Below are 16560 nucleotides of genomic sequence, written 5' to 3'. Positions count from 1 at the left end.
GGAATATGCCTGCCAAATTTCAGCCTTCTACCTACACGGGAAGTTGGAGAATTAGTGATGAGTGAGTGAGTCAGTGAGTGAGTGAGTCAGGGCTTTGCCTTTTATTAGTATAGATAAGAGAAGTACTTAATTATGACTAGTCAGTCCGTCAGTCATTGTCCAACTCCCTATATCCTAACACAGGGTCATAGGGGTCAGCTGGAGCCATTCCCAGCCAACACAGGGTGCAAGGCAGGAACAAACCCTGGGCAGGGCACCAGCCCACCACTGGGCACACACACACACCAAGCACACACTAGGGACAATTTAGGATCACCAATGCACCTAACCTGCATGTCTTTGGACGGAAACTGGAGCACCCAGAGAAAACCCACGCAGACACGGGGAGAACATGCAAACTCCACACAGGGAGGACCCAGGAAGCGAACCCAGGTCTCCTTACTGCGAGGCAGCAGTGCTATCACTGCGCCACTGTGCCGCCCAGGCTAATTATGACTATTGTTTATGAAATAGGATATTTGAATTTGCTGTATTTTTTTTTCATTACAAGTTACATTTATTAGGAGTCGGAGTCTGTACATTTTTGCCGACTCCAACCCCGACTCCACGTACCCAAAATTGTCTCTAACTCTGACTCCACAGCCCTGATTTTCTCAATAAGTATGGTAAAAGTGACATTTAGATATGTGGAAATGTATTCAGAAGGATAGCATAGTCTGCAAGTGCTGGATATATATTTCTCAGAATTTAATAGCAGTAGTCGTAGTGATGCAGGGTTAATATTTTAGATCACGGGTAAGTTGCATTGCATTCCTTTTCTTACAAAATATCAGCATTTTTTTTACAATTGATACATATTGAGACATAGAAATACAAAATCATTTTTCTTAAAAGCCATTCTTCTTGTACCATTGTGCTCTAGCAACAACATCATTGGCATAATCATCTCCAGTAGTCCCAATATCCATTTTGTCATAGGTTCTGACATTTCGGTCTCCGGCATTATAGGCTGAAATCCCACCTAAAAAGAGATTGAACACTTAGAAACCTGGTCTACTTAGTTTTTGACTTAAGATCAATCAGTAACATTTTGAACATTTTTGGGTACAAGCAGTAGGCCACCTTCACTATAGCCACCTCTACATACCATCTGAAATAACAGTACTGCACAATTTTGAAGGATAACTAAATCTGAAATTTGTCCACATTATTTATGACTAGAATAAAAACCAGTGCCATCTAATATTTATCAGTTTTCAGCATGTAAATGCAAAGCAATTTCATAAAAATATTTTAATTGTAAAGTATAGCATAAATGTAAGTATTCAGTAGGTTACATTTTAATGGCCTTAAATATATATATTTTTTCTAAATTTTTCTAAATTAAAAAAAAAAAAACATTTTATGTAGAAAAAACACTGTATAGTTTCTTGCTGTATTTTTTTACAGCACCATCAACAGATGTGGCAGTCACTGTAGGTTCTGTAAAGAGTGTTCACACTTTCCTTAGTTTATACTATTACTGTAGGTTCTGCAAAGAGTGCTCACACTTTCCTTAGTTTATACTAAGACACTGCCAAGGTACCGCACGCAGACCTGGCCCTTCTTGTTATTTTTTGTTCTAACTTGGCCTCCTTTCCTCCATACCAGAGGCTCCTGTCTTTTTCTCTTACCCTCTCACTCCATGACTGTGAGAGCAAGGAGATGCCTTATATCTCTATTCTAGTGACCAAGGCATTCATGTTCATTTACCACCACCAACACCAACAAACTATGACCCCAAATAAGTCATACAACTTGCCATGGCTCTTATTGTAGAACCGTGGAAACTATGTAATATGCACAGTAGTTGGTAAATTTTCTTGGATAAAAATGTAATCTTCTGTCTCATTTCTTACTGATGGTCACAGTAGCAATAGACAGAGTTGATCATGTTAGTTTTTAGGTCCAGATTTTTAAAGTGATCTCAGGTTTACTGAGAGATAACCATTTCAGTGTGTTCTGCATTGTACATCAACAAGGAAATGCCACTTACAAGGTAAAATGTTAGAACCATGTTTAATGTCAGGCAGGTGACTGGCGTGAGGAGATTGATACATGATATACTACTAGGCTTTGTACAGAAGTGTCAAGTAACAATTCTCGCATCCAGTTATTACTTTGTGGACTGGATTAATTCTCATTATAGGACTGCAGAGAGGCGGCACGGTGGCGCAGTGGTAGCGCTGCTGCCTTGCAGTTAGGAGACCCGGGTTCGCGGGATGGACTGCAGAGCACTAGCTGAATAAACACAAATACATGTACATCCAGTCTCAGGACTTATAAAATGGCCTGTGCCTAGAAGCCTTTGTACCCTGGCAGGTCCCATTTGCATTACACACTTGACAATTTAAATAATACCACATGCTCCTCACTGCTTCTTTTATACCTACTTCATATTTGTGCATTGATTAGAACAATAAAGAGTGAGCAGACTAAATAGCATAATGGGAATAAACAGTACATATTGGACAATGTTGTACATCTCAGATTTTTAAACTCTTTAAATGACCGACAGGGACAAGACATTATGTGACTGGTAGATTTAAAGCAGGGTTTATGTGTATGACCACTTTTGAAAAACGAAACAAGCATACTCACCCACTCTAATGTCTGCCATATTTTCTTAACTGAATAATTTTATATTTTATGTAACTATAACCAATGGGATCCACAACCTATTTCAGTAGGACTGCACACAAAGCAGGAGCTACCTTTTGATAAGATGTTAATCCATTTCAGGACACATTCTCTCATGATGGGTCAGTTTAGCTCATAAGGAGCTGAAACACTTAAATAGAAGGTTGTGGTGGCCTACAGCTTTGTTCTAATTATTTTTTAAATGTCTGTAGCCTACTATTTTGTGTTGCTTTCAGGAGATTTTTATGTTCCATGATTTCACTTTTCATGTGCTTTATTGGCAGAAACAAATGAATATTTCTACTGCTTTAGCCAAACATATTTGCATACTAAATGACAGACAACAGTAAGTTTAATTGCAAAGAAAATGGATTAATATAAAAAAGGCATTTGGCGTGCCTGTAGAACATAATGGTCACCTGACCGAGTTCTTCGTTATTATGTTTTGTTTCTTAAATAAACGAAAACTGTTAAAGTCTAGAGGATTTCAATCAATTTAGAATTTTATAGTATCAGCCCAACACCAACACAGGGCCAAAATACAAAAATAAATTAGTTCTGCTTCTGCTTGCAATAATCCTACCCTCTTTTACAGTTCCAAAGTTCAGGCATACTTGATAAACCAAAGAAGGAGATATAATATCATGAATAGCCTAAAATGCAATAAATCAGTTAAACTGTGAATAGATGCTAAAATACTATAAACATTATACCAACATAAATAGAAGTCTAATGAGAGAACTGGCCTTTACAATTCATACTCGGCTTTAATGAAGTCGATCACAGGCAGAACACTCTTGTGGTTTTGCCACTTTTCTAAGAAATAATCACATTTCTGAGATTACACACGTGCAAAGCTTCCATGTCAAAAAAAGTCTAGGAGAACGTAACTTTTAACTTGTTAAATTAGGCAAAAGCAGGTCAAATGTCTGTTTTTCCATTTTCAGCTTTATGACATTTAATATTCATGCTAGGAGAGAGATATTTATTCTCTAGCTGTATATGCAGCAGAGTAAATGCGTTTCTTTTAGAAAATGTCTCCGTTTTGAAGCTCTCTGTTTTAAAGCTTTGCCTCCTAATTTCTACTGTACCAATGGTTAATAAATGTCCTGACAGTAATTTTAAATATTTTTTTCTCTTTGATCAAAAAATATGAAATCAACTTATGGGCCAGTCTTCAATTAACCTCATGAGCATATCTGTAGAATGTGGCATAAAACTGAAATCCTAAAGAAAACTGATATGGATACATGGAGAATATGTTAACCTCACACAGACAATAACAGGAAAATGATTTGACTCAAGAAACATGAACAGTTCCACTCATCATTTTCATTATATTTTTAGATAAAATTAGTTTAAGGAAAAGGTGTGTCAATACACTAATGGTATTATAAGAAGAAAAGCTCAGTAGCTCCAAAAAGGTCCATTGTTTTGTTGCTCAGGCATTCATCAGCAAGAAAAACCTAAGACAGGCCTTAAATTCCAGTGGTGCTTTCTGAGTTAGAATGGCCGTGTACAGCTTGCTTAGGTCAGACAAGAAACTGCTGACCGTGCAATTCCCTCTAACTTCTACACTTTAATTAGTAAGGCTTTAAAGGATATATCTAACAGGATTTCACCATTGTTGGTTTTTATGTCCCACTTTAACAGAAGGGATCCTAGGGTCTCATTTATAAAACTTTGCATGGAATTGAGTGTGAACATATGCAAATGGCAAAAATACAGGATCAAAAAAATTCAAATTTATAAAATCTGGAGTATGCTCATTAGCATGCAATTTACCTTTATAAAGCACAATCATCCTGTAAATGTGCATATGTGAATGTTTCATGAGCCCTGTCTGGTTGCCACTGTGAAACAACCATATATGGACTATGTTAATTAGCCTCTATCATAAAGAATCATGACCCAGCAGAACTTCACTGGTTGTTAGAACAGACTCCCACCTGATGCCTCCAGAAACTGCCACTCACATTTCAGAGATCCTATGCTGCGCTCCACAACTAAGATGCCAAGAACATGCATGGAATTGTAGCACCTCTCTTCTACCCTGTTTGAGTCAGGGAATGGCATAAAGCACCAGAATATCAGTAGCCATTTTCGCCTGGCACATATGACAAAATTTCATTTACAATAATAAGTATAGTCTAATTTTCCTGAATCACTTCTGGGTCTCTATCTGAAAAAAGCAGTTTCTGCCCCACAACATTATATATGTTTATCATCACAGTAGTTACATCAAGGGGTAACCCCCCTTATTATTATGTACCGCATTGCTTTATTTCAAATGTTTTTCAGATGAAAACATTTCCTGGTGTTGTCATTGACCAGAAGCAGATAAAACTGGGTCCCATGGCCAAAACAGCTGAGAACCCACTGGTATACAGGTAGGTCATATGAAAATTTGAGGGTCAGCCAGCTACCTTACTAACAAGCCAGCCATCACATAGCACCATCAGCAAGATGTCTGCCAAGGCTACTTTGCCTCAGAATAAATCAATCAAGGAATGAGACAGGTCACTGAGCCATGATGTTTGCTTGTCTCATCTTGGCATCACAGAATATTTAGCATTAATGTAATGTCATTGATTATGGTTAGCAATAACAGCTCATTCTTACTAGGTTCCCTTATGGCAATAAGAGTAAAATGATTTGTCTTAGTTATTTTAGGAAAACCAGACACTGCTGCAATTTGTTTTTTATGTTGGCCTGTACCATATGAAACCTTAATGTAGTACCTCCTCAGTAGTTTATAGCTTCCAGTACAACACACATGATGGAGCTCCAACTTTGCTGAGGTATTCCTGACCTGTTAGCCAGTTACCTCTGGTAGGTGCCTGTTGCCAGAAGCCAAACAGGTAGAAACTGATTTAAGGAAGTCTGTCATCTAATGCCAGGCACAATTCAGCACATTGTTCCAAGACAATGGCACATTATAATAATGGCTCAGTGATCTGAATTACTGTGTGCGCGAGTCATCATATAGCTGATTTGGCTGCATTTTCCTTTTTAATCAAGGGAAATGTTGCATAGGGATGTGTCAGAGTTACATCTAACATACGCAGATTCTTCCGCCAAGTTTTATTTTATAAATCCTGATTTTTGCGTGGAAAGTTGCACACACATATTTCAGGCCTCTTTGTGCATGCAAGTTTTAAACATCTGACTTCTGGTACTGGATGCCTGTTGGTTTCCCAGCAGAGACTCATGAATTTCTTTTCTGAGCATTATTTAAATTAATCCCCTCATGGCTGATCTTTTTAGTTACTTTCGTGGACTCACTTTCATGGGTTGGAAGTAACTATTATGTCTTTCCAAGGCCCTTGCTATCTTTTGCCTACCTCACTGAAACACAGAACATATATAGCAGATATCAATCATTGTGATTATATAGAATGAATGTAACAAGTTATTAGCAGGTTAGTAGGGGATTTGTATAAAGTGCTCTGCATGGGCACCACTTTTTTCTTTCTTTCAGGAGGTGAATGATGGACAATGTTTCTGCAATTACAAATTTACAAAATCCCAAAATGGGGCAGGTCAGCATCACATATGTGTTTTCCATTATATTAGTAAGCTCTGGTTAATCTTTGAGTGGGTCATCTACATCAGTATTTGTTTTAATTTGCCTAAGAGAATCCCAGCAACAGGCAGTGTGTCCTGGTAGTTTAAAACTTGCAGATATTAGGTGCGAAAAAAATAAAAACGGGACGTTCAAACTCCATTAATAAAAGTGCCCTGTCTGATCCCTACTAGTATGCATCGTACTTGTATGTGTGCATCTGTGACAATGGTTAAGGCTATATAAAAAAAAAACTAGATAAGGCCTGATCAAGGGACTACCACTTTGACTTTCAGTTTTGGTTTCTGTTAAACTTCTGCATGGCAACATTTAAAAAGAAGTGAAACAAATTAGACTGTTAACTTCAAACATATTCATGAAAATGTGGTTATTCATACATTAAATCATATTTCTTAAATGTAAAGTCAAGAAATTTGAAAATTTTACCTTTTAGTTGATGGTCTTTTGGCCATGTAGGAAACTTTCTTTGGATCACCTTAATGAAATCAACCAAAATCTGCGTTGCATCACTGAGATGAGTTTCACTGTACCATTCTCCCCTAATGGTGTGATAACGTTTATCAATCTGATAGAACAAAATTATATAAAAAGCCAATGTCAGCATTCTCACAGCATTTCTCCTTTATTAATGACATCAGTGAATAAGTTATTTCTTTGTACAGCAAGTGCAAGTTCATAGTGATATCAGTTCTTTAACAGCAAGATAAAGAAGAAACCATTCAGAAGTGATAAAGCGAGTAAACATTTACCAATTATATTAAATAAAAATGATTAAACCCTTTAACAAGTGAAATTCTGAAATTCTCCTTTCTACTGCATTTATAGAAAAATATGCCTCACATTGCAGTTCTCTTCTGCCTCTGCGGTAAGAATAGAAATGATTTATAAAATGGAATAATTCAAGATGCCGGAAATTTTTTTTATTTATTTTTTGCCAGTTTTGAGGTTAGGACAGTAATGTGTTTGTTAGCTAGCTTACATTATGTTTATTAGCATTTGAATATTTGTGGTACCTTGAAAGGCTACTTTGAATTTGAGGATGCAAATCTAAGTTAAGCACTTTGACACTTGCTGCTTTCAGAACATAGTGGAAATTTAACTAACCTTCAAGCCAACCAAGATGCCTCACCTTTCTGCATTCACATTATCAAACAAGGCCTCATTCACAGCCAGACACATAATGACCTTTTTCAATGGCCTGAATATGCCAGTTCTTCTGCCTTTGTTTATTTATCTGTTACTATACTTTCAGGCCATTTTCAAATATATGATGAGCTAAATGTGCCAGTTCTTCTGCCTTTGTTTATTTTTTATCTGTAACTACACTTTTAGCTCATCGTATTTCTGAAAGTGAACCTCTTCAGCTTAGCTTACCTAGCTGTTGCCCCGTATTTTTAAATTTTTTTTCCCTCAAATGTCTCTACCTTTCTTGTAAACTTGACTTGATTTACCTTCTGGTAGTCCAGGACTCCTCGATACAGTCTTTACCAAACTACCACTACCATTAGTGATTCTTCCAAGTTACCTCATCTCACTGTTACATCTTACAGTTTGAGGATACAATGACTACTTCTAATTTTTCATATTAAGCTGTTCTGATCTTTCTTCTCAATTAGTTAATTTAAGAACATTCTTATCAAGCTTCTTATTTTGGCATCCCCTTTTACTTTGATTTAGAATTTCCCTCACTGTGTCAGAGTTCTCTAAATTCATTTCATTGCATTGCAAAAGCAGCACACTGAACATTTATGATGACGGTCTTTCTATTGCTCGAACCTCAAAATTTAAATTCCTCTCCTGTTTTTATTTTAACTCAAAACTAACTTTCCTGTACAATCATCTGTTCTGGTCATGTCCAACCTATTTTCACCATTTTATAAGTTGTCGGCCATACATTGGACATTTAAGCTTCATAGAGTAGTTCCTGTTCATATCCCTAGCTTTGATGCTGTACTCTGATTGTCTCTGCTTCACCCTGGATCTTCCTTCGCCACCCTGCCTAGTCACATTAGCCTACTGCCCTAGAGGGATTTTTCTGTATTATGCTTGAACATAATTTGCTTGTTTTTTTTTTTACTTTTGTCCTGAAACTGCTGAGGATTCAATCCAGCTTCACATGGTCTCTCACCATAGACATTGTTCACATAATCAAAATTAAACTACTCTGAAAAGATCATTCCTGATGCTGGTGCAGAGTTGAGCGGATATACCAGAGACTTGAATTGGAGTACAAATCAGGATTGTCTAATCTTACATTCTTTCCATATCTAACATTGCTGGAAAAAACTTGCAGCCTCCAGATTTTGTTACAAAAATATATTAATCAATGAGTGAAAACTAGAGATCAAATGCTAGATTAGATCTTCAACAAAAGATAGCCATCTCTTATTTTATACTTTGTAATGATTTTGCTTTCATTTTTAAATCCATTCTTCTTTTGTGAGTGCCTCCCGTCTTACAACAACAACATTTATTTATATAGCACATTTTCGTACAAATAATGTATCTCAAAGTGCTTTACATTATGAAGAAAGAGAAAAAAGGCAAAGTAAGAATTAAAATAAGACAACACTAATTAACATAGAATAAAAGTAAGGTCCGATGGCCAGAAACTATATTACATATCATTATCCTCCTACTCCTCTTCATTTACAAATTCCTTTACAGTAATTCTAACCGTACATCTTTAACTTTCTTCCTCATTTTAGGTCCAGACTTTCAAGTGCTCCTAGCTATCTCATCTCATGCAGTCTCGCTTTTGTCATTGGCAAATCCAATTTCCTGTTGTCTGGAACCTAAGGTAACTTTGAGGTTCTTTGTTTGTATCACTTCTCTTCAGCGTTTACACGCTTCAGCTTGTTTATATAGGTGCTGGTCATAAAATTTGAATATCATGACAAAGTTGATTTATTTCAGTAATTCCATTCAAAAAGTGAAACTTGTATATTAGATTCATTCATTACACACAGACTGATGTATTTCAAATGTTTATTTCTTTTAATTTTGATGATAATAACTGACAACTAATGAAAGTCCCAAATTCAGTATCTTGGAAAATTAGAATATTGTGAAAAGGTTCAATATTGAAGACACCTGGTGCCACACTCTAATCAGCTGATTAACTCAAAACACCTGCAAAAGCCTTTAAATGGTCTCTCAGTCTAGTTCTGTAGGCTACACAATCATGGGGAAGACTGCTGACTTGACAGTTGTCCAAAAGACGACCATTGACACCTTGCACAAGGAGGGCAAGACACAAAAGGTCATTGCTAAAGAGGCTGGCTGTTCACAGAGCTCTGTGTCCAAGCACATTAATAGAGAGACAAAAGGAAGGACAAGATGTGGTAGAAAAAAGTGTACAAGCAATAGGGATAACCGCACCCTGGAGAGGATTGTGAAACAAAACCCATTCAAAACTGTGGGGGAGATTCACAAAGAGTGGACTGCAGCTGGAGTCAGTGCTTCAAGAACCACCATGCACAGACGTATGCAAGACATGGGTTTCAGCTGTCGCATTCCTTGTGTCAAGCCACTCTTGAACAAGAGACAGCGTCAGAAGCGTCTCGCCTGGGCTAAAGACAAAAGGACTGGACTGCTGCTGAGTGGTCCAAAGTTATGTTCTCTGATGAAAGTAAATTTTGCATTTCCTTTGGAAATCAAGGTCCCAGAGTCTGGAGGAAGAGAGGAGAGGCACAGAATCCACGTTGCTTGAGGTCCAGTGTAAAGTTTCCACAGTCAGTGATGGTTTGGGATGCCATGTCATCTGCTGGTGTTGGTCCATTGTGTTTTCTGAGGTCCAAGGTCAACGCAGCCATCTACCAGGAAGTTTTAGAGCACTTCATGCTTCCTGCTGCTGACGAACTTTATGGAGATGCAGATTTCATTTTCCAACAGGACCTGGCACCTGCACAAAGTGCCAAAACTACCAGTACCTGGTTTAAGGACCATGGTATCCCTGTTCTTGATTGACCAGCAAACTCACCTGACCTTAACCCCATAGAAAATCTATGGGGTAATGTGAAGAGGAAGATGCAATAAGCCAGACCCAACAATTCAGAAGAGCTGAAGGCCACTATCAGAGCAACATGGGCTCTCATAACACCTGAGCAGTGCCACAGACTGATCAACCCCATGCCATGCTGCATTGCTGCAGTAATCCAGGCCAAAGGAGCCCCAACTAAATATTGAGTGCTGTACATGCTCATACTTTTCATGTTCATACCTTTCAGTTGACCAACATTTCTAAAAATTCTTTTCTTGCATTGGTCTTAATTGATATTCTAATTTTTCGAGATACTGAATTTGGGACTTTCATTAGTTGTCAGTTATCAAAATTAAAAGAAATAAACATTTGAAATACATCAGTCTATGTGTAATGAATGAATCTAATATACAAGTTTCACTTTTTGAATGGAAATAATGAAATAAATCAACTTTGTCATGATATTCTAATTTTATGACCGGCACCTGTATTATCTATTGGCTGGACATACAAGTAAGAATTTCACCGTATCTGTGTACATGGCAATACTGCTACTACTACTACAACCACCATTGCATTCATGGCACCGGGCAAAACATTAAAATTACTGCTAGAAACAAATTTTGTAGAAAAAAAAAGTTTCTTGTCTCTATTATATCTGGGCATGGATTTCAGTTTATTATAAGGTAGTGCAAGGTCTTGTAAGATATTAAGGAAAGTTCAGTTTTGGATTCAGTTAAATAATTGCTAGAACTACCTTAAAAAAATATGCATCTTAAAATTTAAATTTCCTATCAAGCATATCTTGGCTGTGTGAAAACATTAACTGACCACATGCCTAATATCAGAGTCTGTCCTTATCTCTCCTCTTGCCAAATACTGAATTTCCTTCATCATGGTTTTATTAATCTTCATGTTGATTATTGTAATTTCTTATTCAACATTCCTTCTTCAGGCTACACAGAGTCATACTAGAGCTCTGTATAAGACCAAAAGTAGAAAGCACATCTCACTGTAGCTGGTTTACCAATTATTAACTCTCTTTTTTTTCTTTTTTTAATGATAAGAGACGTCACCCTCCTTTTGCAAACCTTTACTACAAGTACAAAACTCAATTTAGTTTCAGGATTATAAAGGTTTAGAACTCTGAACAAAGACCTGATATCAAGGTTCCATTAATTGTAATATTTAAATCAAGGCTTAAGACCTGCCTAGATCGTTCCCTTTCATAAATTTTCCTCTGACATTTATTATCAAATTGCACAAAGAATTGACTATTCATTTCTAAATGGCTTCCATTATTGCACTTTTTTCACTTGTGTTTACTTTATTTGCACTCAAAGGTTTTTCAAGTTGGATACAGCACAACAATATTTTTGTACTTATGTGCTTATAATACACACCTTGAATGACAGTACATAAAAAAGACATTTTAGGTTTTGATTAACACACTGATTCTAATCAAAATGGTCTATTTTTGATCTAGTTAGACAAGTCATTATTTTGGTATGGATACCAGGCCCCATTTTACCTGCATGAGTCCAAACGCATTTCCATAGTCTCCCCATCCATCCTTAAGTGCTGCCCCTGCTCTTGACTCTCGAGAGATAATGCCAGCAATCACTGCTGGATCAATTTGTTTATCACGCCCTACACTAAAGATAATATTTTTGTACGTCTTCATGCGCTCCAAATCTTCGTTAGCAAGCTTCTGGGAGGCTTCCACGCCTATTCAAGATATAAAACACAAAAGTTTATCTAATTAATCCATTATTTAAAAAAAAAAAAATGTTACTTTGCATATTAAAATGAAACAGGGAAAGTCAAGCATTTCCTTCCTACGAAACACATTTATATAGCATATACACTTTATTCAAAATTATTTTTGACCTCTATGTTTATTCATGAGTTAATCTTACATTGACTGACGCATTCTGCATTTCAATCCAAGTTAAGATACTCTTAAACCAAACTTTCTTTTATTAACTCCTTACACATAACCAATAGAAATGTGCCATGTATCATAATGATGAAGACCCATTAGTCAACAAAAATGAACGAGTAGTAACATCAATAGATGAGAAGAGACCATCAACACCGTGTGAATAATTTTGCTCAGTGAAAAGTTAATAGATCCCTTAAATATTACAATCATTTTAAAATAATTCTTTCCCAGACTAGACAAAAAAATGTTTCCTTTTCCTCTAAGTAAATATATTTATCTTTAGTTTTCATTGGCATTCTCAAGCAGCAATTTTAATGTTATAACAGTAAGAACTATCTGTGATGTTTTTCAAATAATGTAACAGCGGTAGGAAAAATACCATAATATTTATAAAATACTCAACATTAGCCATAGCATTTGATTAATGTTCAATTTTGACAATTAAAAAATTAAATGAAGTTTGGGAAAAGAAATAGCTATCTGTTTTCTTTCCAGGAAGAAAGTAGTGGGCAGATAGCCTGTTACTTCAAAATGTCATGGCGAAACAATACACCATGCATTAGCAACTGAACTTTTGTCAGGACAGTGCAGTACTACAAATTTAAAAGAAATAATGGCTCTGCACTTTAGGAATGTATGGAGCACATTTGCATTGAATCAAGTAAGTTATAGTATATTTTACATAATACAACTGAAAAGTTAACTGATTTACTATACATTGCCCAGTGAATGTTATTCTGGTTCAAGGGAAAAAAAAATTGAAATACTCCAGTAATCTGGCTCTTTCAAACTGCTCAAATAGAAGGAAAGAATAAAGATAAAAAATATAACAGTGGTATAATATAAAGTCACATGAGAAAATATGTCTCAGATGACACAGTTGAGAACAATAAAGGCTAAAGCTGTTGAAAGTATAGTGAAATTAGCCTATTAAGCAGTTACCAATGTAAAGAATATATTCTCCTGTATCTGTGGAACTAAATATCACCAATGAACATATGATCAGATACTGGCCAGACACCACCTAAAAAAACTCATGAAACTCATGAAACAACAAATACAAGGAAAAGAATACCAATCTATTAGCAATATACAGTACTAACTGACCTATAGCATATTTTCATGAAAGGTACTATGTAGCATAAAATCTGCTTGAGGAAAAATATTTTTTTCCATTTTCTAAGAATTTCCCAGAAACATTCAAGGAAAATGGCCATCATGAAATAAATGACCAAAAACAAACTGCTAACTGACCTGCAGATGAGTGGCATTGTTTTGCTGTTTTGTCGGAGGCTCCAGTAGTTTCTACTTTGGTGATATCTCCGTATGGACTAGCTGGAGAGAAGAAACCATTAAACATAAGTCATAGGTTTACTTTACATTACTGCACAGCTTAGAGATGAACACACCTGTATTATGGAAAAGTACCAGCCAAGCAATTAGAGGAGTGGTAATTAAATCACACTTTATGATAGACTGCACTAAGACAGAAAATGTATAAAGATTAATTGGGAGCAAAAAGAAGCTGGTATATGCTGGGAACTGTAAATGTGAAGAACTGATAACAGACATACAGGAGGAAGAATTGAAGTTATTTATAATTTGTATATAGAAGCTCTAGTTCATTTTTTTATTATTATAGTCATTATAAAGGTAGTAACAAAAGGTGATTAATACGGCTATGACAAAGACCATTTATGGGCTCATAATGGATTACAACACAAAAAATAACATTCATTTCCATGTCTATATAAGAATTGTAATGTAGGTTTTATCTTCAGAGTACATTTCAAAACGATTTTCACTGCACAAAATGTCACATTAATAAAAAACATAAGCTTAGACAAACTAATACAAACAATGTAAAACTAGATGCATTTATGTGACTAGAAATTTGCAAACAGCAATAAATGGAAGACATTTTCTGAATATTTAATTATAAGCCCCTTACAGTTCAAAATCTTCAAAATGGGGCAGCATATTGGCACATGGTTAATGCCATTGCCTTATAGCTCCAGGAGACTGAGGAGTGAATGTAGCCCAGTCACCATGTGTGTGGAGTTTGCAGATACATCCAATGTCATTGTGAGCTAGTCTCAGAGTACTCTATAGTTTTGTAGAGAAAATTGATCTCATATAAAGTCCCATGAAAACTCAGAATAAGTAAGGCATTCATAAAACCTACAAGTTGAGTTTATTTCATTATCTGTGTAAACAATCCTTATGTGTTTTATTAAATAAGATGATATCCAGCACAAGCTAGTATTGTCTGAAAATGTAATTGACAAATTAAAAACTGCTTTAGTGACTACATCACCAGACACCATTCATATGCAGACTTGAGTGGCCGAGAAGGAGCAGAGGACTTCACCTATATATAGGTGCTGATCCCTTAACTACTCTGTAGGCTAGCATCAAGGATTTGAATTTAATTGGTGCCACTACAGGAAGCCATTGTTGTGATGTGAATAGAGGAGTGACCTGTGCCTGCTTTAGCTGATTGAACACTAGACGTGCCACTGCATTTTGTATCATCTGCAGTGACTTGGTGACACATGCCGATACTTCTACTAACAGAGAGTAGTAGTAGTCAAGACATGACAGGACCAAAGCCTAGATCAGGAGTTGTGCTACATACTCCATCAGCTATGGCTTGGTCTTGTGGATATTGTATAGAGTAAATGCCCCAGATTAAGAGACCATAGCAACATGGTCCCTGAAGATTAGCCAGTCATCGATCACAACCCCAAGGTTACATACTGACATGGTATGTATCAGTGATAATGAGCCAAAAACAAAGTTAAAAGTACAAGCAAACAAAATAAATAAATAGGATTCTAAAAATGCCCTTTTTGTTTCAGTTATAAGTGTTTCCAACAAGAATCTTTCTGCTATTTCTACACACATGAAGATTTTTGTTATTTTTCAGTATGGAATGAACTTTCAGTTTGCACACTAATACAGTTCATCTTCTAATTCACTCATTTGAATTTTATTACTAATATTATCAAAATGTATGCATGCAGCTACATAAAAGAGTCAGAAAGCACTTTAAAGCATTCAAAACATTTTCTTTATTTTACTTGTTGCATTGTGTTGTTCACATTAATATGGGAAACATTTTTTTCTTGATGTGCTGTGAAAATCAGTTGAGTTAACTTGTATGGATCCTTTAAGTGTAGGTTTATAGTACTGAAGTATTTACAGGTCATATTGATAGAGCCTTATTTTCAAAGAATAATAGATTTAGGCTGTCTGTTCTCAAGTATAAAATAATCTGCTTATATTGCTGGCATTTGTAATAATGTAACCTTTAATAGATGGAAATAAAACAAACAATGCAGTTAGATTTTAACTTACCCATTCTGCTAAGCAAAGTTAAAACTGTAGAAAAACAACCTTATTCGACTGTAGCACACCCTTCCCGTTTAGCCAACACACAGCATATCGAAAACGAAACTGCCAGAAGTCATTTCCTAAGTATAAATAGACTTCAGCGAATCAAAGCATAATGAGGCCAGATGGGAGGTTCCCTGAGCAAATGTGCTGGCTCATTATCTGCAGCTGCTAGAGATAAGTGGAGTTTCTCTCTGCTGAATTAAAGGTTAGTGTTGTAATTCAAAACACTGTCTTCTACCCCAGCCACACTCTATACCCACCCTTACCTTAAAGAAAAATTATATAATTTCTAAGTAAATAAGGCAGCACAGCCTCCATTCAGTTAAGGCCTAGTCAAACAACAAGTACAATATATAGCATATGCTCAAATTCCATCCATCTGAGGATGTTATGACTAACAAATATTTACTTTATAATGATATATTGTGCAACACGTTCACATGTTTAAAGGTATTTTCCACTACTCTGTTTTACAACTTTCAAAACACTATGTTTCAGACTACAAAAAATGCATGTGTAAAAACTATACAAAAAACTTTAAATGGGAGTTGGTTTGCTTTTATTTAGCAAATAAATCTGCCAATGGAGGTAAGCAAAATTTATTTGACAAGATTACTATGCTAAATAATTGTAAATACAATCTTTTTGATAAGTCAATAATTCTTACAATAAAGAAAACAAGATTTAATGTCATGATTTAAATACTTTTCACTTGCTTATATTTAAGTTTTTGCAGTGCAGATTAAGAAGGCTGTCAGTGTAATAATATTTTAATTACAAGTGTTTTCATTATTCTACAGTGTGTTTCTGTTTTTAAGTGGATTGCTGGCTCCCAAAAATTTCTGCTTCCAGGATTTTATTTCTACTCTGGTCACAGTCTGGGGGTTGTTTATGTCCCAGTGTCCAATTAGATTTATTCCTGTGCACCTCAACTCCACCAACTTCCACCAAGAAGTGCGTGTTAGGTTT

The 16560-nt window shown here is 35.9% G+C and overlaps 1 protein-coding gene across 1 annotated transcript; it reads right to left on the bottom strand.

Annotated features, from left to right (window-relative positions):
- Window positions 1-717: 717 nt before the first annotated feature.
- lygl1 (lysozyme g-like 1) lies at window positions 718-15677 on the bottom strand. Its single transcript, XM_039766267.1, has 5 exons — window positions 15553-15677; window positions 13447-13527; window positions 11779-11975; window positions 6692-6830; window positions 718-1021 (listed from the first exon to the last, which is right to left on the bottom strand). Exons 1-5 carry the CDS (start codon window positions 15554-15556, stop codon window positions 888-890), a joined length of 555 nt encoding a protein of 184 aa, XP_039622201.1. The 5' UTR covers window positions 15557-15677; the 3' UTR covers window positions 718-887.
- Window positions 15678-16560: the final 883 nt, after the last annotated feature.

Source organism: Polypterus senegalus, chromosome 10, assembly GCF_016835505.1.
Source record: "Polypterus senegalus isolate Bchr_013 chromosome 10, ASM1683550v1, whole genome shotgun sequence".
NCBI classification, from domain to species: Eukaryota; Metazoa; Chordata; class Cladistia; order Polypteriformes; family Polypteridae; genus Polypterus; species Polypterus senegalus.
The sequence above is the reverse complement of the archived record's forward strand: the minus strand, read 5'-3'. Positions and strand labels throughout refer to the sequence as shown.

Bases quoted from the DNA above. Each gene is read 5' to 3' on its own strand.
- lygl1 (XM_039766267.1), bottom strand. The intron at 6,831-11,778 runs GTAAAATGGGGC...TTGTTCTATCAG, and splicing joins ATGCGTTTGGACTCATGCAG to ATTGATAAACGTTATCACAC. The intron at 1,022-6,691 runs GTAAAATTTTCA...ATCTCTTTTTAG, and splicing joins AAAAGACCATCAACTAAAAG to GTGGGATTTCAGCCTATAAT.